The sequence below is a fragment of the Syngnathus floridae genome, chromosome 1, assembly GCF_059516105.1.
Source record: "Syngnathus floridae isolate MCC-2025c chromosome 1, RoL_Sflo_1.0, whole genome shotgun sequence".
NCBI classification, from domain to species: Eukaryota; Metazoa; Chordata; class Actinopteri; order Syngnathiformes; family Syngnathidae; genus Syngnathus; species Syngnathus floridae.
Genome location: NC_142413.1, coordinates 14,085,850 through 14,109,824, shown reverse-complemented (window position 1 = coordinate 14,109,824; position 23,975 = coordinate 14,085,850). Strand labels below are relative to the sequence as shown.

At 40.1% G+C, this 23,975-nt stretch overlaps 1 protein-coding gene across 2 annotated transcripts in view; it reads right to left on the bottom strand.

Moving 5' to 3' along the window:
* Positions 1-864: 864 nt before the first annotated feature.
* The window catches only part of LOC148404218 (mitogen-activated protein kinase kinase kinase kinase 4-like), a 47,296-nt gene continuing 24,185 nt past the window's right edge, over positions 865-23,975 (bottom strand). Inside the window, exons 13-33 of one of the 2 annotated variants that reach the window (XM_088373213.1) lie at positions 22,836-22,931; positions 22,627-22,761; positions 21,631-21,684; positions 19,570-19,902; positions 18,819-18,953; positions 17,175-17,309; positions 15,534-15,604; positions 14,911-14,987; positions 13,997-14,085; positions 13,648-13,742; positions 13,225-13,312; positions 12,928-13,095; positions 12,096-12,201; positions 11,845-12,000; positions 10,832-10,975; positions 10,556-10,690; positions 10,331-10,431; positions 9,418-9,567; positions 5,925-6,084; positions 5,119-5,258; positions 865-3,769 (exon numbers count right to left, since the gene is read on the bottom strand). In XM_088373213.1, coding sequence (XP_088229339.1) covers positions 3,686-3,769; positions 5,119-5,258; positions 5,925-6,084; positions 9,418-9,567; positions 10,331-10,431; positions 10,556-10,690; positions 10,832-10,975; positions 11,845-12,000; positions 12,096-12,201; positions 12,928-13,095; positions 13,225-13,312; positions 13,648-13,742; positions 13,997-14,085; positions 14,911-14,987; positions 15,534-15,604; positions 17,175-17,309; positions 18,819-18,953; positions 19,570-19,902; positions 21,631-21,684; positions 22,627-22,761; positions 22,836-22,931 — 2,652 coding nt within the window. In that variant the 3' untranslated portion in view covers positions 865-3,685. The remainder of the gene's footprint in view (positions 3,770-5,118; positions 5,259-5,924; positions 6,085-9,417; positions 9,568-10,330; positions 10,432-10,555; positions 10,691-10,831; positions 10,976-11,844; positions 12,001-12,095; positions 12,202-12,927; positions 13,096-13,224; positions 13,313-13,647; positions 13,743-13,996; positions 14,086-14,910; positions 14,988-15,533; positions 15,605-17,174; positions 17,310-18,818; positions 18,954-19,569; positions 19,903-21,630; positions 21,685-22,626; positions 22,762-22,835; positions 22,932-23,975) is intronic. The other variant, XM_088373224.1, reaches the window with a different exon arrangement.

The window sequence follows — 23,975 nt, the reverse complement described above, 5'->3', positions numbered from 1 at the left end:
TCAACTGGGGAGGACAGATTTAGCTTGGACCAAGTCACCTGATCCCCCAGGCCTGCCAATCACATCTTGGTGGCGACCACTGCGTCACAAAAGCATGTTGGGCTTTGGACTGCGAACCATAACCTCTGCCACCTACCAGTTGTTGCTGTTCTCTCCATGATTTAACCATTAAAACATATGAATTGAATGCCAAATGTTTTTTGAATACATTTATGCGTTTCTTCAAACTAGTGATGTGTGTGGACACATGGTATAGGTTGACACCTAACATGTAGTACACGCATGTAATACACACATTCTGCTGCTTACCGTCACTGAGAATTTAAAAACAACACACTTACCAAACACTTACCAGTGCTGGCTGGTTTCTTTGATTGTTTCTAGTGAAGTGGGACTGTGGAGGGGAGAGCTGCAGGGTGGTGGCATTCCCCACACGATCGATGGATCACACTGGATCCCTGGACCTGGATGGTGTTCCTCTTGGGTGCGGTCACAATTCCTGACTTGATGAGTGGAGCCTTGTCCCTGAGATATAATTTACATAAATAATGTGTATCTCATTGAGCCATGAGTGCAAATGTTGGTATTTTGTCAGGGTTGCAAACAGTTGCTCTTCTCACAAAGTCATGTTCAAAATTTGTTGACTTTTAAAACTGTTGGTGACTGTGTGGCAAAGATTGCGACTGTTTGCAACCTAGAACGAAACCTAACAAAAAAATCAACATTCGAGCCATGTGCAAACCTTTGCTGCTCAGTGAGATACAGGCTTTGCTCCCATTTGTTCCACATTTGAATTAAAAAGGAAAAGGTTGAGTTCATTTTTGTAGTATTAACAGAGACAAATCATTACAAACAAAGCAAAAATCAAACACTAGAATGTTTATTATGTTGGAAGCCACAAACAACAATGGAGTGAACAATATTTATTGTTTTCTGCCATTTTGCATACAAACATATTAGCATGCCATTAAACTCAAGCAATCAAACATAGATCCAGTGCAAAAAAAAGAAACCAAAGTAACAAATCTTTAGCATTGATACAGGGTTTGGAAATAGGCAAAGTGTAGGATTTCACATATGTATTTTCCTACAAAATAATCTCTTTTGCCTCTTGGAATGAAGGAAAAATGACAAGTACATAGGTGTTTGACATTTAGACTGCAAACCTGAGAGCTGTTGGTAATAGACTGCATCCATCTCATCATCTTAGTATGGCACCTTCGATTGAAACATTTTAGATCGTGCAAATGCAACTTCATGTAACATTCAAATCCTTCTTTCCACTGCAAGCAACCATAAACGACTTTCTCCATCTTTATTTTTTTCCCATCGCTTAGTCTGCAGACACGACTAGGAATTTGGCAAGAAGAGGTACGATTCTTCAGTATCCTAAACATCATCACTTTACAACCACAGCCTTACTTAGTCTAGCAGCTAATGCTCACTTTTTTGCAAATATGCAGCTTTGCATTAGATGTGACATTCAAATCTTACTGCAAATGTTGCAAATGCAGGAAAAGGTAGACCCGACAACAAGCATCAACTCGTGTATGGTATTTGTCAATTCCATGGTCTTAGTTTTAATGACTTTATGAAGAAATTAATAATGCACATATCGATGACCTGAAGTCCTGTTGTGTTCCTGTATTTGCGCAGTACTCAAAGACAATATGTTTCCTAACAAGACTTGACTGCATTCAACGACACAACCAGAAGCTTAGTGATGCTGATGGAGCGTTTGGCAGCAGAGCTGGGGGTGGATGTAATGGAAAGAGAGCAAACAACACTTGGGAACAAAGACTGGAGGAACGTGAGTTTGAGGAAGATAAAAATGGAGTGGAGGGAAAGGGAAGGGGGGTGAAATGCAGCAGCAAGTGAGAAAACTTGATGGTGGAGACTTGGGAGATGTGAGTGGATATCACTGAAGTGTAGGTGGGAGTGCGCCGGGCTTTCTCATTTGTGATACAGCTTGACTGAGATGACGCACTGGGGGCATGTTTGCTTCCAGTAATCCAGAAGTAACAGACAATTATGGAAAAGTCATTTAAGTATTAATTCCAAATTCTTGATATCCAGCTAGATCCATGTTCTAACTAAAATGACCATAGTCCTCACAATTCAACACCAATGACTGAATGGGTTTTTCTCCGACTACGAAAGTGGCAGCAATCGGCACGTGAGGATTGTGCAAGGGGGTTGACCCTTCTTGTAAACACAACCCCTAAAAAAAGCTATGTGGAATGACACGGAGTAGTAGAATGACGTATTTGTAAAATATGGACGAATTGGTAAATAACTGCAGTCGACTGGCACAAACAGAATGGTAAGTGAGGAGGGACGCTCTTGGAAATGGGTACAAGAGGCAAAACAAATATTGGCATGAGAAAATGGAATTTAAACTCCCGGACGGAATCACCTTTTGGACTGGTCTTACAATTGCTCTGATATTTCCTGTCCCTGAAGGCCAATATTTATTTTTCAAGTTTTACATCTCTTTGTACCTCTGGAAGGTTCAAGATAAGTTTGTCGCCTAGGTTGGTTGGCCTTTTATCGGGCAAGTTTGAATATTTGGTCACGTGCACACATGTAGCATTCTGGAGCATGCCACACTTCTGTGAAGTTAATCAAACAGGAGTGCATTTATAAATGTCATTTGAAGAAGAAAAAACAGTTTAAAGCAGTCTTCACATTCGCCCTCTTAAAAAAAAAAAACATTCACTTATATACAATTTGTTTGACATATACACGTACATACACTTCTTGGATATGTTCAAGGCCTAGAAATACTGTTGGAGTGCATTTGCTTAGCTTTACACAATTGCACCTTTTAAGTACTGAGCTACATTGATTGTGTGGTATCTAATTGTGATGCCTGCAACGTAACACAACATAAAACTAAATTCAATGATCTTCGTTTTTCTTAATAGTAATTGGAGAAATGTTGCCTTATTTGTAGATCAACAATCTCGCAATACAAAAATGTTTGATGGTGCAAATGAGATTCAGTTTGCAGATAAAACTAAAAAATGAAGGAATGAGGAACTACTGGTAGGGTCACATAACCTCCCGACCAAAGTGCACATGGGCTCATCGCCAACGCGTGATGCGTAGAAAATTTTGTTTCTTTTTCACGAAGGTAGTTTTATACATTCAACATTTAACATCAGCCACATTTAAACATCTCCATGTGGCTGTTTGAATAACTCAAGCAATTCTGACAGCTGACAAGCAATTTGGAAAGTGATTAAAGTGATTAAAGTAATGTGATGAGCAATCAAATGTGTGGTCTGTTTGTCGCTGTGAGGGGATCCTCTTTGAAGCTCTCATTTGATTTCCGTAAACAAGAGATAGTAAATCTCCTATTGTTCCACCTTTCATTCCATCACATGGATGCTGTTTGAAAGAAGCACTGCAACAGAATTTTGGATTGTGGAATGTCGGAAGAGGATGGCAGTAAGAATGCGATTAATCCAAACAAGATGACCTCGCATGCATGAGGAAAAACAAAATCCAGTGAATTTGTTGGACTTCAGATGTTGACAAAAGCAGCTCCAAAACAATGTCAGTATGCACTTTCACAGACAGATCTTCTTGGTCAAAATTCACATTCAGGATGCGACAAAGTGAGACAAGCGTGAAGATTGATGGATTGTGCAGAAGTTTCTGGTGCTGCACGTCCAGTTTATTACCAGTTGAAAAGAGAGTTCTGACCCAACGTCATGAAGTAAATCTGACTGCTGCCTCCTGATTGCACTGATGCAAAGAAGACCTACAAAAAGGGACAAACCTCAGATTAATCTACATCACAAGATAATGACTTCATTTCAATAATTCTTTTTTTTATTTATTTCAACTCATTAAATGCCATGATCAATTCAAGTCATTTCTTTAGAATGAAAACATCCAGCAGCAAGAACAAATTATCTTTTTTTTTTTTTCTTTTTACATTTATTTTGGGAGGGGTCGCAGAGGGTCCGATGCTGTACTAACTAAATACATTTTTACAAAAACTTGTAGGCATAAATAATAATAATAATAATAATAATAATAATAATAATAATTGTCACCAATTCTGTTCATAATTTTTATGGACAGAATTTCTAGGCGCAGCCGAGGCGTTGAGGGGGTCTGGTTTGGGGACCTCAGCATTGCGTCTCTGCTTTTTGCAGACGACGTGGTGCTGTTGGCTTCTTCAGGCTGTGATCTCCAGCTCTCACTGGAGCGGTTCGGGATGAGGGTCAGCACCTCCAAATCCGAGTCCATGGTCCTCGATCGGAAAAGGGTGGAATGCACTCTCCGGATCGGGGATGAGATCCTGCCCCAAGTGGAGGAGTTGAAGTATCTTGCGGTCTTGTTCAAGAGTGAGGGGAGGATGGAGCGCGAGATCGACAGGCGGATCGGTGCAGCGTCGGCAGTAATGTGGACTCTGTACAGGTCCGTCGTGGTAAAGAGAGAGCTGAGCCAAAAGGCAAAGCTCTCAATTTACCGGTCGATTTACGCTCCGACCCTCACCTATGGTCACAAGCTATGGGTCGTGACCGAAAGAACGAGATCCCGGATACAAGCGGCCGAAATGAGTTTTCTCCGCAGGATGTCCGGGCTCTCCCTTAAAGATAGGGTGAGAAGCTCGGTCATCCGGGAGAGACTCGGAGAAGAGTCGCTACTCCTCCACGTTGAGAGGAGCCAGATGAGGTGGCTCGAGCATCTCATCAGGATGCCTCCTGGACGCCTCCCTGGGGATGTGTTCCGAGCATGTCCCACCGGTAGGAGACCCCGGGGACGACCCAGGATGCGCTGGAGAGACTATGTATCTCAGCTGGCCTGGGAATGTCTTGGGATCCCCCGGGATGAGCTGGATGAAATGGCTGGGGAGGGGGAAGTCTGGGAGTCCCTCCTGAAGCTGCTGCCCCCGTGACCCGACCCCGGATAAGCGGAAGTGGATGGATGGATGGATGGATGGATGGATGGATGGATGGATGGATGGATGGATGGATGGATGGATGGATGGATGGATGGATAATAATAATAATAATAATAATGTATCTAATAACTGTTACCAAGTTCTTAATTTAAAACGTTTGTTGGAGCAGGTTGGTAAAAATTGTCGTGAGGACATACCTTGTCATTCCTTTCACACAGAAACTTGAGTTTCTGGGCCCTTTTGTGCATGAAAACCCCTTCCAGGTTTCCTGTGTTGGCAGACCTGAGCTCAATGGCCTTCTCTCCCCAACCCATCACCTGATTGGACTGTAGGTAAGCTGCACAAGCATGGTAGATGTTGCAGGATTTTGAACATTTTGTGTTGCATTCACTTTTCATTAACTATGCAATATAGATTAACCTGAACCTTTAAGAAGTTTACTTGTTGAAAGCTACAGCGAACCTTTTAAAGTTGAACAGCACTGTTTGGAAATTTGGGGGACTTTCAGTATACAATAAAGTAGCAGTGAAGTCACACCAAGCAGTTTGTACATGTGATGACAGCATATCACCCAAAATTTCAGATCAGGTAAGCGTCAAAAGATTAATCCTGGATGTATATTTTGGTCTTTTCTTGGACTGTTGTAGTCGTTTTTGCAAGATGTCTTAAGGAGAACCAATTTCAACAACGGGTGACAAGAAAGATGTTATGTGAAATAAGCAGACTCGAATTTCAAAACAAAGAATCAAGACCATTTGCATCATCAGTTTTTGGCAAATGCAGCGTTTGGTTGGTTTTACAATTTCAGAGAATTTTACACCTAATTAAGTTTAAAAGTTAAAATTGTATAACACCTTCCAACTCTATACACCCCTGCAAATTCAGACACATAACACAATTTCTGTTAAGCATTATGTTACTTGAGTTCAGTTTGAAACTTTGGTATTGAACTGCATAAGCACTAAAAAAATAAAACAAACATCAATAAAAACAAAGAACTCACCGACTGATGCAGGCATCTCTCCCCATTGTAAAACCGTATCCTTGGTGATGCGCCCATAGGTATCAATGTACACACCTTCATCTTCGTAGCAAACAAGAACTTCTGTTCCGGCACTGTTTGGCAAAATAATGATGGCGTGCGGATGAATGGAACCCTGGATCTGTAAAAGACACACGCACAGAAGACATAGACATCACTGCCTTTGTACGCTTTTATTTCGAAGTTGTCTCCGGCAGCACGTGGTGGCTTGGTGACTGTCTTGGCTCATCTTTATGACTGTTGTTGGCGCCAGTTTGGATCGCCATCGCAAACTCTTGCTACCAATTGAAACACATCATCCTGGAATCACCTTCAGTCGTTAATTAAGGATGCTAAAACAAAATTCAATCAAATTAATTACATTGACGTTGGCATTGGCATTGAGCGGCTGTTGCCAGTGTTAGCGCCTAAAGGCTAGCCAAGTGCCCCAATAAGTGAGTGTCCCATATTATAGGCTGGTGAGGGCTATCGGGCGACTTTTAAAAGACACTTTAATAGGCAAAAAGAACTGTGTTAAGTGTGTTATTTTCTCTTCTGTATTCACAATTGCAAGCAAAATTTAATTTTTTTAAAATGTTCATTCAGATACTTAATCAGTCAAGAAAGTTTTCAATAGGACCAAAATATTCAATAGGTGCAGCTCTAAATGATTGACAGTAGAAAGACGATCATTAACAGTAACATTGCCAGAGAAAAGACGTAATGAAAATAGCATAAATGATGAGTGACTTCCAAGAATACTGCAGTGTGGTTGTATATCTACCAAAGTACAACTATTCCAATTATTGGTACTTTTTAGTGACAAGAGGACACGCAAAACACTTCACAAAAAGGTTCTACAAGTGATGAAATCTGGTCTGATTTAATTACTAATTACAAAACAGAACTATAATAAAACAAAATACATTATTATTTTCTAATTACTTTGAGCCAATAAGTCATTTGAGTTCAGCAAGGTTTTAGGCAGTGGTAACCACTAACTTAACCAGCCAAGTGAACACAGTCTATACATCACCAGAGTGTGAGCCACCACAATCCTCAGCATCAGCACTGGCATCCACAGACGCAACGCAATCTTAATCCTCTGTCTTGGAATCAGCATCGTTACATTGCTCATTCAACCCGCCACAGATGATTCACAGACGTTTGTGTGTGTGTGTGTGTGTGTGTGTGTGTGTGTTAATGTATGCTACTCTGTGTGGGTGAGTGATGCAATGTGTGTGTTTTTGTGTGTGCCAGTAATTGTGTGGGCGTGAAGTGTTCTTCGGAGTCCCAGAAGTTTAAGAAGGAAAAAGGTGGTAATGAACTTGGCAAGATGGAAAATTAAGGCACAAATGTGGTAGACAGCTGGATGAAAACTGGCTTAATAAACTAGAAGCACATACACACACACACACACACACGCGCACGCACGTACACACACACACACACACACACGTGCACGCAAGCAAAGGAGGACAGGAAGAGTGTATTTTTAGAGCGTATTTCTCCCTACGAATGTCCGACTTTACTGCTCTCACCCTACCACCCCCTTCATTACTGAAAGTAGCACATGCTTGAGGTGGTGAAATGACGTGTATGTGTGTTAGAGAGTGAGATAGAGAGAGCAAGAGCGAGAGCAAGAGCGAGAGACACGCACACAAACCACAGACACATTTATAGGTTTGAGACATTTATCATTTCGTATGAAAATGACATATTGGAGAAAAAAAAAACATACCATGCAAAGTTTAGTTGAGCAAAATTTGCTACGCATGAAATATAATGTAATGCTGCAACAAAGTTTAGAAAAATTGTCAGAATGTGAGCCGCTAGAAGTCCGCCCACACACATCAGTGCAGAAATAGATTGTGAAACAATTATTTTTATTAAGCTTGGCCTCAAACAGGTCTAGAATCATTATTTGGACACTTGTGTAACATTTAAGGACAAAGCTAGTTCAGACTTTAACTCGGGGGGAAAAAACTTTTCCAATGTAATGTGACTCATAATCTGCACAATTCAATAAAATAAATATGTTAACCCTAGCCCAGTACTTCAGGCTAGCGGGGTGGGAGTTGATGCCAGGAAACATTGATTTTTTTTTTGTTGCTGTATTAGAATTAAATGTAATTGCACTTCCACTGCAGAAGATGGCAATGGAACTCTCATTGTCAGAGTGGGAAGATAGTAAAAAAGGCATTTATTTTTGCAGGGACACGCACACAAGCAGACAGGCAGGCAAGCACGCATGCTGGCACGCGGATGCAGAAAGGCACGCAGGGTACAGCCTGAAATGGTTGCCAATCGCAGATCAACAGAAACTACCTAATACCAAAGTTTTCATCAATGACACAGCTATTGTCATGCAGTCTACACAACCCGTGGTGGAAAGACAAGCTAGATTTGCCATTAATTAAATTAATCATTTGGTGGCACATGTCAATAGATACTCCAACATAGCACAGTCACTTGCATATAAAACACCACATTAAGAGTTATTAAGAGGCAATTTATTGTTCATATTGGACAACAACACTGTTATTACAAAAACGCATGGATTATTTTGTTATTTCATCAGTTCAGCTACTAGTCCTTCTTACCTCACCACATTTCCTTTTGCACTATAAAATATCTTGTGCTGACTGGCTCGATGCTGACTGATTAGGATGCAACTGAGTCTGATGGATATCTACAATTAGTGAGCTGATGAGGCACAGAGCACACACTTCATCACGCCCTTCCTCTCTACTTGAATCTTTCGTCTCTACTCCAGTTTTGTTTGATTAGCTATGTTTGAGATTGAGGAAGATTTAGTGCAGTTTTTTATTTTTATTGTCCTAAATGTTGAGTTACTTGTTTGCCCATAATGTATTGTTTACACAGAAGTTGCTACGGTTTCTTCGTCTTTAAGACAGTTTGGCCATGTGAACCGACCCGGTGGTCACTTATATATCAATAATGTCAGAAGGCCCTAAAGTTCCCACCCGCTCCATTTCAGCTGGGAATCATGTCAAACTGGGCACAAACCAGATCCATGTCATGCAAAATACTTCCCCAAATTTTAAGTTTAAAGGTGAAAACATGAGACCACGAAGCCTTGGTAACACTATCCCCAGCGTGTTCTCGTGTCACGACCAAAGGTGGGACCGGGGCAGACTTTACCCTTCCACAGCACATTTACCATTTGTAAAAAGTAAAAAAAAAACAGAAACTTGCAATGTGAAATATCTTGTCACATGCCAAGAAAAATCACCAAGCCTTTTACAGCCATGTCAAGACTATAAAGTAGTGCATTCTTCTTTCGTTCGGAAAACCAAATTGTTTATCAACTGGGTCATTCCCAGCAACAAATAAAGGCTTATTTTATTCAACTTTTGTGTGTGACAGTAAGACTATGGTGGTGTGATAGTGAATATCCTAGATCCAATTGTTTAAACAAGTTATGTACAGAAGGAGAGTATACTACACTTACATGTGTGGGCAAGTAGAGGTCATACGGCGTCCCAGAATCTACATCAATTGCATGGAAACCAGAAGAGGAACCATAGATGACCTTTAACCTTTGGCCTTCCTCCACTGTCAGATCAACAGACAGTGGCTTTTGTGGTAGGGACCTGAAAGACTGAAGAGAGGAGAAAATGTCATATTTATGATGCGCATGACATAGGCACAAAAAGTCATACAAAATGCAGTGTATTGTTGGCCTTTTCAGATCAAGGACATAAAAGTAGCTCAAGCCACGCTGGATGTCAAGAAATGGGGCACAGCTCTCATGAGACTCAGCCGATAGTGGGGGTTCTCATGGACTGAATTATATCATGTCTGTCACTGAAGCAGAGTTTGGTTGTAGACTGACCTTAATCGGCGTTAGTCCTCCTATATTCATGTTGTTGCAAATGTGAAGAAGTACTGTTTAGTTATGTTTAAAATGATGGCCATGCATGCATTACTGTACATGTCAGAAGTATATTGATACCATTTTACCATCATAAAAACCATCTTTTCGGGGAGCAAGAGAGATGGAGCCTATGTCGACTGGTTTTGGATGAGAGGCGGGTACACTATGAAGTCCTCCCATGCCACATGTAGCTAAACAACTATTCATATTCACAATGTCATCTATTGACAATTTAGAGTCAACAAGTAAGTTAATACACACAATGTGGAAGGAAACTGGCGTGCCCAGAGAAAAGCCAGAGAAGTAGAAGCAAACTCCACACAGTAGGCACAGGGTATAACACCTTCAAACACTGTCTCCACTGAAGCCAAAACCAAAAGAACCACTACATTGAACTTGCACTTTGGCTGTATCACATGTCATCAACCCGTTCCTTGATTCCCAAGACCGTCAAATCGAATATAAACAACATCCAAACCTTACCAACCTTAAAGGCCATGAACTTATGGTAGGGTTTGGGTGCCCAAGCGTAAACCTCCACTGCAGTCTTCAAAGCAATTATCAAGAACTTGATCTTCTCGTAACGCACTGTACATAGGGACACAAAGGCCTTGAAAAGTTAATGAACAAATAAACTAAAACAGAGACCTGCAGATTCCCATCTGCCTTGCCATGCAGTATCAAGAAAAGGCACAAATGTTAATCTACTTACCCACTTTATAGTGGACACAACCTTCCAGATCAGCAACAGATGTCCAACCCTGCCTCTTCTCCACCTCCGGGTCATTCCGGAGGATTTTATTTCTCAGCCAGGAAAGATAGTAAAGGCGAAGCTTGTTCTTTTTACCTTGAAACACAAAGTCAACCCTTCATTTACAGAAAACAACTTTACAGAAAAATTCTTCAAAGGTTATTTCACTCTGTACCATTAACTTGAAAATGTCCCCAAATTGTAAATATACAACTGACAAGTCTTTAGTTTGTTTACCTGATATAGTAATGAGCACATTGAGTCCTTCCAGCACATCCATCTGCTGAAACCTTCTTCTGCTAATGAGTGAGTAAACCTTCCCCTGACCACTTCGGTCCAGCAGCCAAAGACCGTTTTCTGTCCCCACCAACAGATTCACTCCTGCAGAGCAAACCCAATAAAAATACACCACAGATATTCGACACAAGAAAACATACAACTCTATCGTGTACTGTATATGAGTCAATATTACCACAAGGGTACTTCTAGGTTTCCTCATTTCACCCCCCCCCCAAAAAAAAAATTCAATTAAACTTGATATGCATACATTAATTAAGTTGATGTTATGCTGTTTAAAATGCATAATGGTCACATTCCCGCAACAGATTTAATTCCAAACACAAAATATACACGCAAACAGCAATGTATGTGAGTTTGCTGACCGGTGATAACAGGGAGGGCATTTTTGGCTAGTTACTCATTTTGTGAGTACATGGTGGACCATTGAGGAAAATGATTTACTGTAATTTTCAGACTATAAGCCGCTACTTTTTCCTCAAGTTTTGAACCCTGCGACTTGTCGTTCGGTGTGGCCTACATGTCAAACAACAAGTTTGGCAGCATCCAGCTACACATATAATATGATGAATGTAAATATTTACTGTTTATATTTTCAGGCTCAGTGGGAGTCCAGCATGTTGAGACTTAGTCTAATTCTAGTGGCCTCGACCAAGTTTGGTATTTTCATAGACCTACGCAGCTTGTTTAAAGTTTAAAATGACAGTTTTGCACAATTGTGGATGTGAACACAGCGGCCACTTGATTTGCATAAGAGGAGCACAGTCCTTGACATAGCTGAAAGAGAAACTGATATGATGAAGTGCGTTTATAATTAAGACTTCATTATTTTACTACATTTTTATGACGAGTGAATAATTGCGATGACAACAAAGGCATTCTACATTGATATTGACCCGCATACAGTATCACTGTTTAATATACTTGTTTGAGAGCAAAAGGAAAGTACCAACCCCATAGTCCAGCACAGAGCACCTCAGTGGTGAATTTCTTCTTGTATTTGCGGATCTCAGGACTGTCACTCTGCGGTCGAATATTGGTTGGGTTCACATTCACCACAGACCCTTTCCTGTGGTTCTCTCTCTTGATTGGCTCACCCTTACTACATACTGAAAACATTTTGTCTCATAACACCTGGGCCCTTGCTGTGATAACTCAAAGTGATTCATACAAAGCTTGTATATTTGTTTGGAAGTGTACTCACTTGGGCTCTGAGGTGGCGAAGATATGGGGATCAATCTTGGATCGATAAAGGAGAAGAAAGAGGAAGATGAAGGTGAGATGCTGTTACTAGCTGGACTGCCGAAAGCCTGAAGAAAACAAAAGAATGAAAATTGCAGTCATTCAAAGCTATATTCATGAGTCTGCAGTTTTATAAACACTAATGTACACGGTACACTGTACGGTTTATAATTAAGCATACTTTTGATCAGTGCGAGTGCAATGCAAAACTGTGTAGTACTACGAGATCACTCCACTGGTCATAACTGTCTATCTACCTTCCTCTAGTGGACAAATATAACTAAAGCAAGACAGCCATGTTTGAAGATCCAGCGAGTCAGATACTGATGGCTAGATAAAACAAAGTTCAGTCCGCTGATCAACACAGAGGCACATTAGAAGTGTGCTCTTTTATTATTTTGCCCATAGAGTTCACAGCATTTCTTCCATCCACGCTCCAGTTACATAAGTTCGTCCTGGAACCAGGTTTGATCTCAAGGAATGCCTTTACAGCATAGTATTCATACTCAAAAGTATCAAATTGTTGACCAGACAGTGCATGTTTCAGTCTGAGGAATAAAAAGTCGTCTGATGTGGAGAAATCTGGTGAATTAGGAGGGTGTGGAAGGCCTAAGTATTAACAACTGAGCACAATCCTCACCGAAATTTGTGTTGTGTGAGTCGGGGCATTATCCTGCTACAACCAAACACCACATCCAATTTCCCCGCCTCGTTTCAACTTGATTTTCAAAATAGTAATAGTGATAGTAATTTCCGTAGTCTATCTCTGTAAATTCAGAAAATACGGTACTCACATGTAGCTCCTGAGGTGTGAGGGATCGCGGTGCCGTGGGCGATTGTGCGTATTTCTGTTCTCGTGTCCGCTGCTGCTGGCTTAGTGCATTGCGAGAAGGACTTGATGAAGATATTTTCTGCAGAAGGTCTGGCAGCATGTAGGTATCATCTGATGTCATCTGAGAAATCTGTGGATTAAATATTAACACTATCAACTATTATACAATATGACATATCCCAGCTCAAGCAAATAAACAAGTGATATTATAAGATGTACGTGTGTGTGTGAGTGTGAGGGTGGGTGGTTGTGTAAAGACCTGGTTAAGATTGTGATGAGGCTGCAGCACAATGCCATCTGGTATTCTTTTTAAGTATTTCTCTCCCTTTCCATTGGGGAGGACACAACTAGAAAGATAGAAACGTGTGAAGCAGAAGTAGAACACATCTAAGTAATAGTTTAATGAGTGACAATTATGCTTTCAAGATGAAAAGCAATCAAAAATGGGCATCTGAAGGTAGGAACTCACAGTGAGGCAGAGAGGTGAGAGATGACAGATCCAGAAAAGGGTGTATTGCAAATTTATCAAATGCAAAGAACTTACATTGGCCATATTGCACAACTAAATAGCTGAAACTATTAACCTAGTTTCTCAAATGTTTTCCGCTTCATAAATGTCGACTCATCAACTTATTTTTTAGTAATTATTACAACCACTTTTTATTTATGAATTATAGCTCACCTGTTCCTGTCTTCTTCGTCACTACTTCCAAACTCGTCACTAGAGGAGGAATATTCTGTGGCCTTGTTGAATGGGCTCAGAACAGTCTTGACACCCTGCAAACAGATGAGGTCAGATACAGCAAGTGAGCAGATGAAAAACAAGAAAAGAGAAGCAGTGAGTGTGTGTGTTTGTGATGATAAAGATGTTTTGCATAATTGAATTTACTTTATCTACTTAGATTAGATGGTTCCATGTGGACTTTGGTTATAATCTCTTTTATGCTACCTTAGTGATGCCTTCTTCAAACAAGACATTGTAATAACCTACTATTTTTACAGTATGTAGAACACATTCAAGAATGCTTTACTTGTAAATGTCTTCCAGTTATGTCGTTCTGTTGCCGTCTGCGCTGCTGAAGACGTTGCTGCACACGTGGACTCTCCAACTTGAAGTGCTCTACAGTACAAGAACTCAAATTAGTTACAGTTCTTATAGGAAGACGATACAACTGCATAGCTCTGCAAGGAACATTTTCATGAGTGCAAAATTGAATGTTGGATCAGATCCGATTTTCTTTTCCAGCTGTCAGTTTAACAAGACAGAAGGCAAATCTAACTAAATGGTTGCAATTTAACACTGTACAGTGCAGCAATTATGTAGATAACAACAATAACAAAAATGGTTAAGTCAGTACCTCTAACGTAAGACTTACCAACTCTCTAGAGCAGGAGTGTCAAACTCATTTTTGTCGCGGGCCGCATTGTACTCATAGTTTCCGTCGGAAGACCATTATGTCTTCAAATATTATATACAACATAGGCTACACAACAAAATGATGAATGATGAGCTTTGAAATCAGACACTACAAAAAACGGTTTAAATATTTTAAAAAGCCGCATGGTAATAAGAATTACTAGCAATATCTGTAGTTTTTAAAAGTGAAAACAATTTGCAATGTTAGTATTGACACATGAAGTCAATGCACAATTTGTCTTCACGAGCCAAATAAAATTATGTGGCGGGCCGTATATCTGGCCCCCGGGCCTTGGGTTTGACACCTATGCTCTAGAGTAACAATCTATTGTATTGGATATCAATACAATTATGCACCCAGAATAATTTTTGACCACACTTCGCTTATAACAAATGTTTGCACTGTATTTTGAATGACTAGGAATGCAAATGAAGAAACAAAAAACGGTAGTGGGCAGAATAATCTATATGAAATATCACATTATATTTTGATAAAGATTCAAAAAGAAATCTCAGAGAAAATCTGACCTGGATGGTTTCTGCTGATAGAAGCCCCGTGAGACAGAGACTGTGAGCTTTTATCTGTTATAAGCACAGGACTGCCACTAGATGGTGAGAGAGACACACAGGAAAACAGCAGAAAATGGAAATTAATCACACATACAGATATATTGTTCCTTAAGCCTTTTGCTCTACTGGTTACTTAGCATTTCAACAACAGGACCAAAGTCCCTACCTATAAACCTTGAAAATACAGACGGTTTATGGCATGAGTAAATGCAAGGCAGAATCATCTTTTCAGCAATGTTCCAACTTAATGAATTAAAAGTTGTATCCCATGGGCAGACTCTTTGCATTGTGTTATGCATTCACCCAAACTGGTGCAACATTTTGCTGATATGGGTAACCGGTTAACAAAATTACAATTCTGCTATTGTATATTTACGTCTTCATAAGGACAAGTGAAAAAAAATCATCTTATGATTCATTAATGTCTTAAAGATATCACAGAGAAAGGAAACACCATTATCTTTTTTGAAAAGTGTCAGCCCTTACTAAGTATTCAGCTGCCTTAATCATTCCAAGTAAATCAGAGCTATTTTAGACATGTCAGAAATATAGTAAAATGATCATGAAAATGCGGCTATTACCTGGAAGCAGCCCTGTTGTGTCCCTTCACCAGTTCTCTGCAGTAGAACTTAGAGGTAGTACGTTCTGGCACCTGGAAAATAACATTTACCAGTAAATTCTCGACCTACTGCACACAGCCCCAAAGCAATCCGCCAATCACAAGAAAGAAAACACACAATTAGTAGAAATATAAACGCAAAATATCTCATAGATTTTCCCCAATAATGTACCTTATACGTACAGTTATTAGCGCAAGAGTCCTGTCGGTAAACACAAACTATTTCCTCTGCAAAAGTTAGAAACTAGTCAAACAATTCTGACATGAAATTGCACATTGCAATTACATCCCAGACCGCTAGGAGTCCACATATCCTCAGTTGGGCAACGCTGCTAAACCAGAGTCAGAAAAATAAGCCTGGTTCACAGGATTAGACTGATCTCAACCGCTCAGGAGGATGTCCGACCTCAAATGGGGAATATTCAACATGTTGGATTATAGAGCATCATGGCACGGGTGTGCTTAGCTCAACTCAGGAGGCCCTGAGTTGACATCTTGCTATCATCAATGGAAAAACAAATTAGAGTCTATTAAATTATTTTGTAAGAGAACTTGAGGCCACTTGTGTATCTAATAGTCTCTCAATACCCATAAAACATAAACAAATCAACAGAACACATATTCTGGAGAGGCTCAGTCAATGTCTTGACCTAAACCCAATTGAGATGCCGTGCATGACCTCAAAAATTATCATGCTGAACTGCAACAGTTTTTGAAAGAGGAATTCTCCATCCCAAATTCATCCTGATTGTTGTACAAGTCCGTTCTGCAACTTATTGATTGGTTGAAGTTATTGCTGCCAAAGGAGGTTCAGTCAGTTTAATAAATTGAATCTTTAGTTCTTCCTCTCAGTCCTGTGATTGTTTGCATGATATGCTCTATAAAAATTTGAAAACAAATTATTGTTTGTGTTATATTAATTCAAGCAGACTGTTCATTGTTGTGATTTAGATCAAGATCAGACTACCAGTACATTTAGGACCGATTTATAGCCAGACATTGAAGAAATTCCATTTGGTTGAAATACTTTTTCCTCCAACTACAACACACATCCAGTGGTGCTAGGTTACATGACACTGTTGATGCCTTTTCAAAGCAATAACAGGAGAAATTGAGTTATTAACTGCTCTGCTGGCTCAATATGGCCTCCTGTTAGTTCAACAACATAACATTGCAAATAGACTATGGCTGTTGCTGTTATAAGTTGTCCTTTTAAATCCATATGCTGGTATGTTGGTAAATACACCTAATGGCGTATTTTGTGATGACCTAGCAGGACAGCAGTTATATTAGACACAGAGAGAAAGTGAGCAGTGTCTATGTAACACATGGATGTTTTTGTTGTGAGGTAAAAAAATTCAATGTCAACTTCTGCCCAAATCACAAACACTTTCTGCAAATACAAGCACTCGTTCAGTACAGCCTCATGATGGTAGTTTACATCCAAAGAACAAAAACTTCCTCCTTTTGATGGCAGGTTGCCACCTGATTACGTTGACAAGAACACGCAACAAACTATGCCCTATGTATTATGAGATTTTTTATGGTCCGGAATAGCTTCATTTACTTTCTACTCGTGCGGTTAAAAAGAGATAAATATTACCTTAGGTGGTGTCTCAGAGTCCCAGAAGACATCATCTGAGGCCGATACGGGTGTGAATGGGGACAAAGCCGAGATAGCCATATTTGACATGGAGCTGCTGTGAGGGGCAACTCGGCTCGAGCGCAAATTGGCATTCTGGGGGGAAGAAAATACACATAGATGTCAATCTACGCCTTTTAAGTAGTGTTCTGTGGAACCTCTGACCAAAACTTTCTTGAGAAAAAAGACATTAAGAAAATCAATTGCGTTCAAATCACAATCATACTTAATGTCGACTGGCATTTGAGCACATCACGAGACCGCATTTTAGCAGGCAACAAAGGATTAAAGGAATGCCTTATCAATTTTACATGTTACATGTTGATTAGTAGTAATTAACTAGTTTAGCTTGGAAAAGCTAGAAGAGCTGAAAAATATAGTCCAGACCTGAACTAAAGGTCGGCATGCGTGCGTGTGTATTGAACATTTTCGGGACAAGGCATGATCTTCAGGACACGCCACGTAGGTGAAATTAGAAACCAACGCTGTACTGAGTATTTTTAATTTGCAAGAGGTGGGAGATGAGTTCAACTGCCCAAGGGAAGATCTGTGGATCATGTCAAACCATGGCCATCGTGGTGCAGGTGGCAGCTTCTATTTTGTCCATAATGTGAGTAGAGTCTGCGCTCATAAATTAAGCTACCGAGACACCTAAGCAGCATTCTGTCCATCATGCATGCAATGTAGGAGGACATCGATTATTAATTTCAGCATTGTCCATGTGTGTGAGCCTCCATGTCTGCTGCACAAGGGACAAGCAGAAATGCTAGCATAGCCAAAATTTCGGGCAGGTGCAAGACATCTGTTTGGGAATTCGGCTGACCATTATGCACCAACATTGGCATTGTACTACAAAGAGGGTCGTTTGACATGCGCCCTGTCGAACATTTAGACGTAAAGTAAGACCATTTGTCCAATTAAGGTGCAGATAGGCAGATACGCAAGCTCCAAGTATACGTGTGGTGGATGTAATCATATAATAATGACAACAGTGGGCATCAAACCCTGTGAATTATCGTGGAAATCAATTGATTGATTGATTTTTATTATCATCATTATTCTATTTTTTTTTTTTTTGCATCATCCGACTGGCTTGGACTCACCTTTTGGTGGGGCGGGGGCGGCACACTACCTATTGTGGAGAGCGGGCTGATACATAAAGTCAACTGACATATTTAACGCGCCAGCAGTTCATTCTGTATTTAATGAGGGAAGTATTTTCCGGTTCCACAGGCATTAAAAATGCTCCAGTCATGCATGGTTTGCTTGTTGCTTTTTCAAGGAATAGGCATAAAGATGTCTTCTATTTGTGATGTGAGTACACCATATTAAAAAAAATAAATGAGTGAAGTTGCTTTGCTTGTGCGCATCTGTGAAATTACAAACACCCAATCTAACCCCCCTCAGTGCAGATTTATGATGCACTTTGCGCCAGACTTCCACCGGTCATGAAAAAAGAGGTCTGAGTGTTTTATAACAGTTTCTTAACAAAGATTTTATGAAATAACAGTTTTATCCCCGAGAAAATGTGTTACAATTTAAAGAAATTATCCTTGGAGGTTCCACTGCACAGCAGTGAATGTTCATGACAGGACTGTGAAATACCTGGTTCATGTGAGCTCTCTGCATGGCTGGCGTACAAGGGCTAGAACTGCTCCCAGAGCCGAGTCTTGAGTGTATCTCGTTGGGGAGGCCAGCAGCTAAAAGCATCCTTGCTAACTGGGAGTCCTGGTAATCCATCTAAAATATGAAGCAGATTGTGCTTGTAGGTGTGCGGTACAAGTGGGTCCAATCATGATGCTTCAGGATCGTTAGAATCTGCGGGGCAAGAAAACTCCGGCAATACCAAATCGGAGGAGAAACACTGGACCTAAAAGTTAACGGAGGAGTTAACAATAATAGGCACACTATCATGGTGTTTTTTCATGGAACAATTAATGGTTTTAGGCTGGGCATATACCGCTACCTTATACCAAAACACTTAACAAAATTTAAAAAACATTTTAAGTATAATTAAAGTTTGATTTTGCAATCTTTTTGACAAAGTGTGCAAAAGTCACTTAGACAAGTCCCACTTTACTACTAATTGAGCAGCAGAAAAGGATGCTAGTCCTAATGCTCTGAGTAAGGGAGTATTTTCTGTCCTCTGACTAGCAATCAAAACATTTCACTTATTTTCTTCACAAAAGCGAGAGGTAGGGTTGGGGATAAGAGGAGTCGGTGGAAAAAGGAGCATCAAAAGAAACAGTGATTTGTGAAGAGACAAGGCCACACCAAGGACAGACAGCCTGTAACACAACATGGGGAATGGCAGTGATAAAAAGGTGTTTGATAGCCAAGAAAGGCAGTGCTTTACCGCTGAGCGCTGGCAGTTTGCGGGGCAGCTGGACAAGGCAGCAGCAGCGGTAGCGGCAGGAGCGCCTGTGTTCCCGCTGTTAGCCATTAGCTTTTGGACAAATGCCTCTGGCTTTTCTCTTTGCCTCTCCCAGTCCTTCTCGCTCTCACTGTGCCTGTTGTCATGCTGCAGGGACAGGAGCTGCGTTTGGTCTTTAGGTAGGGTACGGTGTGATCTCCTGCCTGACGAAGGCTGCTGATGCTGGCTCGGAGACTTGGTCTTGGCTGGCGACTGGAGATGAGGCTGCGAGTGCTTGGCCTTAAGCTGAAGCAGCTGGTATGGAGCAACAGCTCTCTATGCAGCAAACACGGAAAGCACATATAGAAACAGACAGTGCCAGGAAGCGACTAAATGAAGTAGAATTTGTGTACACTGTAAAAGGGCTAAAGTGTACAAAACATTTTAAAGAAGCCTGTAACAGGATTTTAAGTTTAACAGCACTCCAAATGCACGACAGCAGTGTTTATCGGGATATCACATTGGATAGGGCAGACAAGGCTAATCAAACTATGCAGATTATAATGTAAGTTTAAGGCATATTTTGCCAGAGCACTTTTGTATATTGTTTGTTAAAAATATGACAGCAGTGTTTATCTGGATAATGTGTTGGATAGGTTGTGGGCACACCAGATAAGTTAAACAATGTCAATCATAAGCAAGCACATGTCCAGTATTTAGGCATGTCTAGCCACCACATCGTAGAGCACTTTAGACCCCTTTCCATGTTTGTAAACAACAATGATGTAATCAGGATGAGCATGCACTGCTGATGCAGAAAGGACAGTGGGGTACGCTAATAAGATGAAGACACAGGCACGGGTGCAACAACTTACTTTCTGAGGGGTATGCAGGCACATTACAGGCGCCTGCCCCAACCAATTTTTTCTTCCCTTATTTCCAATCTAAACAGTTGCCCACAAATGAGTGCATTTAACAGATGTGTTAGAAAACCTTCAGGTTCCTCCTTTCAGAGTAGAAATTCTTTGTCATATTATAGGACAAAATACTCCTGCTAATGTGGGCAACTGATTCCAAATAACATATGTTGCTGTTTCAATATTGCTCTAATGTTCTACAAAATTAACCACATCCGAGTCTATTTATCCTCAGAATTTTGATATTCTCACTAAGAAATGAATAAAGAGCTTACATTTCAATGAGGCTGTACACTGACTTATTTTGAGCAGTGCAAAACTATCGACTGTATACCACGCAACAAGAAATCACTAATGACAGCGTGGACTCAATCAGGGTTGGCTAACAATAAGGAAACATTTTAAAAGTTGCTTCATTTGGGTGTATAATGTCCTCACCAGTGACGACACATAGAAGTATACGGCACAGAGGTGCCTAATGTGTTTTAAGCTTTAACCTCCAATCCTGAATGACTATCGTGACGGTACATTAAGGCATGCTGTTGACAACCTACTAAAAATTACAACACTTTAGAAGGAATACCGATTGACAGAACAAGAAAAATAGCAGAAAAGAAGAAGGGTGCATGCTGTGAATGCCAGAGGGAGGGGAACGGTGAGAAAACAAGGAAAGGAAGAGAAGACGTGCAGCAAACAGTCGAGACAGAAAGAGGCTTTAAACCAAAAATGTAGAGCTTGCTGTGATAAACACTGGCTTAAAAGCTTGTCAGAATCTAACGTTGCAGCTACTGCACTGTGTATGTCATGGTCTTCTCTTCCAATCCTATCTGGAGTCCCTCTCCAATATAGAATTAAAAAGTCATTCTTTTCCACTCACTTTACATCAAAATGATAAACACGGGTTTTACTACCAGGGGGGTGCAAAATCAACTTCATGGCTAGCTACATTCTTTCTCTTTACATGACACTCACATGAATGTAGCAACTGTCTCACATATCTGCTCCATATCTGTCTTCAAATCACAAAATAAGTCTTACAACGTCCACAGAGAAATTGAGATAGATTTTCATGCTCATGAATACAACTACAATTAAAAAAAGAACTCAAACTTGTTTGCCAAAAAACCCCCAAAAAAACAGCAGTTACCTGCTCTGAGTCCAGAGGCCTTACATCAGCATTCCACTGTCTGTCTGCATTGTCCTGTTTAAGACAAAATGCACATACACTTTATTTAAACATAGTAGACATACATTAGTAATTGAAGCAAAAGTTAAATCACCCTACTCTACATATAGTATATTGCACATACATGCATGTACACTACATACACAAAATAATTAGGAAAGTCCAAGGTCCAAAGATGATTTCTGAGGGGTGGGATCTAAAATATTTAGAGATTGCAAGATGGTGGGTAGCTCTTAGCTAATGCCATGTGCTAAATATTTTACAATGACCTCTTTTTAAATTTCTGCGGAAGACTCATTCGATGCCCAAATAATTTCACTATCTATACACCTTTGCTTTTGTTATTTCTTGTATCTGGTATCTTAAAATATTACACTGATGAGATATCTGCTCAACCATTGAATGACTAGCAGTGGTTAACCATGCTTGCAACCCTGATTTCGAGGGCACAACAAACGTGTGCCCTTTTGAAATGACTAAGAAAAGCACATTATTTCCTGTTTATACTGTTACTTCTATTATAAGTTATATTGATGATGTTAAACTTTAAACTGCCCTGCAAATAGTGGGCAAATAATATTTCATGGTTGTTTTTTATAGAAATTGTGGCAAAACAACGTAACTCGTTACGCTTACGTGGTGTTGATACATGTCAGAGTTGTACATTTTACAACAATTACAGTTCAAATCACGACTGTGAAATACTTTGCTAGAAATGAAAAAGTCACTCAGTCAAGTTCGTATTTGTGTTTGAAGATGAAACCAATGTGATATAAATCTGCTGTCCACAAATGTCTTGACAGTTTTGTTGCCAAGACACATGTTTATGACCCATGGATCAGGACCGAGGGCTTGCCAGTGGTATTTCAAAAGACACTTCAATCAATCACTTTTCAACCAGATTCTCCACAACATTTTGTTGCAACTTGAATAAAAATATTCAAATATAATTTTTACCTGTTTCCTCTCATTCCTCTGATATCTGTCAATCTTTAGGATTCTGTTGTCACGGTTATCAGACTCCTCCCCAAGCATAAGCTCTTGTAGTTCTGTCCACTGAAAGGCAGCGTCTGACAGCTGTCGCCTCTGATGCTGATAATATTGCAATTAAATCCAAGTTTATTTCATTTTGTTTAGAAATGGCAAATCAAACAAATAGCACTTACATCTTCTAACATTTGTCGCTTCTCATGTTGTTGTTGGATCCTCCGCTGTCGATCAGCCAATAATTGCTGCTTGTATTGTTCTTGTTCTGCTATTTGCTGCAAAAACAAGGCGCACATTTGATTTTAAATCACAGTTTTCCAGATTTTGGCACTCCTTCATTATGATATTGGCTGGTTGCAGTCCTGTGTCTAGGGTTGATTTATGTAGTGTGGAGATCAACATAGTGTACACCAGGGGTGCTCAATAGATCGATCGCAATCTACTGGTCGATTGAGAAGGAAGTGTGAGTAGATCGCATGACATTAAAGAGTAGGGGATCCATTGCCACTATGGCATTTGTCTTTTGATTGACATACAGGGGAGCCAATCTGACGTCTGAACTTTATACACTTTAAGGATGTTTAAACTTGTTTGTTTACCTTGCTGCGTAGCTAGTTTCCAATTCATTTAAAGTAAATACAACAAAGGGTACAAAAAGTTCAGGGCACGTGGACTGTTCTGGTACTTACTAACAGAGGGGAACTATCCAAAAGCACCACTGCCCTGATTGCATTATTCTGTTATCCGTTTTTTGCGAATCACCCTTTTCCCACATGAAGATTATTAAGTCTAAATATCGTTCTACTATGACTGACGATCATCTGGAAGTATGCAACTATGCAAGACACACCAATATGTATTGTAGAGAAATTCCAAATTCAATTAAAAAAATACTTAACTCATCCTAAAAAGGAAAAGCAAAGAAAGAATACACAATATTAAATAGTAGTAAATACATTTATATTTCACATTTCTATTGTAGGTAGATCATTTTGACTTGGTCATCTTATAAGTAGCTCACAAGCTGAAAAGGTCAGGGCACCCCTGCTGTACACACTCCACTGATTGGTCAACGTTAAATTGTCACTTGTGTTACAACTGAATTTAAGAATGGAAATGAAGTTATAGAAATGAGTTACCGTATTTTCCACACTACAAGGCGCACCTAAAAACCCCCAATTTTCTCAAAAGCCAACAGTGCGCCTTATAATCAGGTGCGCCTTATATATGGACCAATATTGAACCACTACAGCAGGCGTGTCCAAAGTCCGGCCTGCAGGCCAAATTGTATATATCTTATATATGGACAAAGTTTTAAA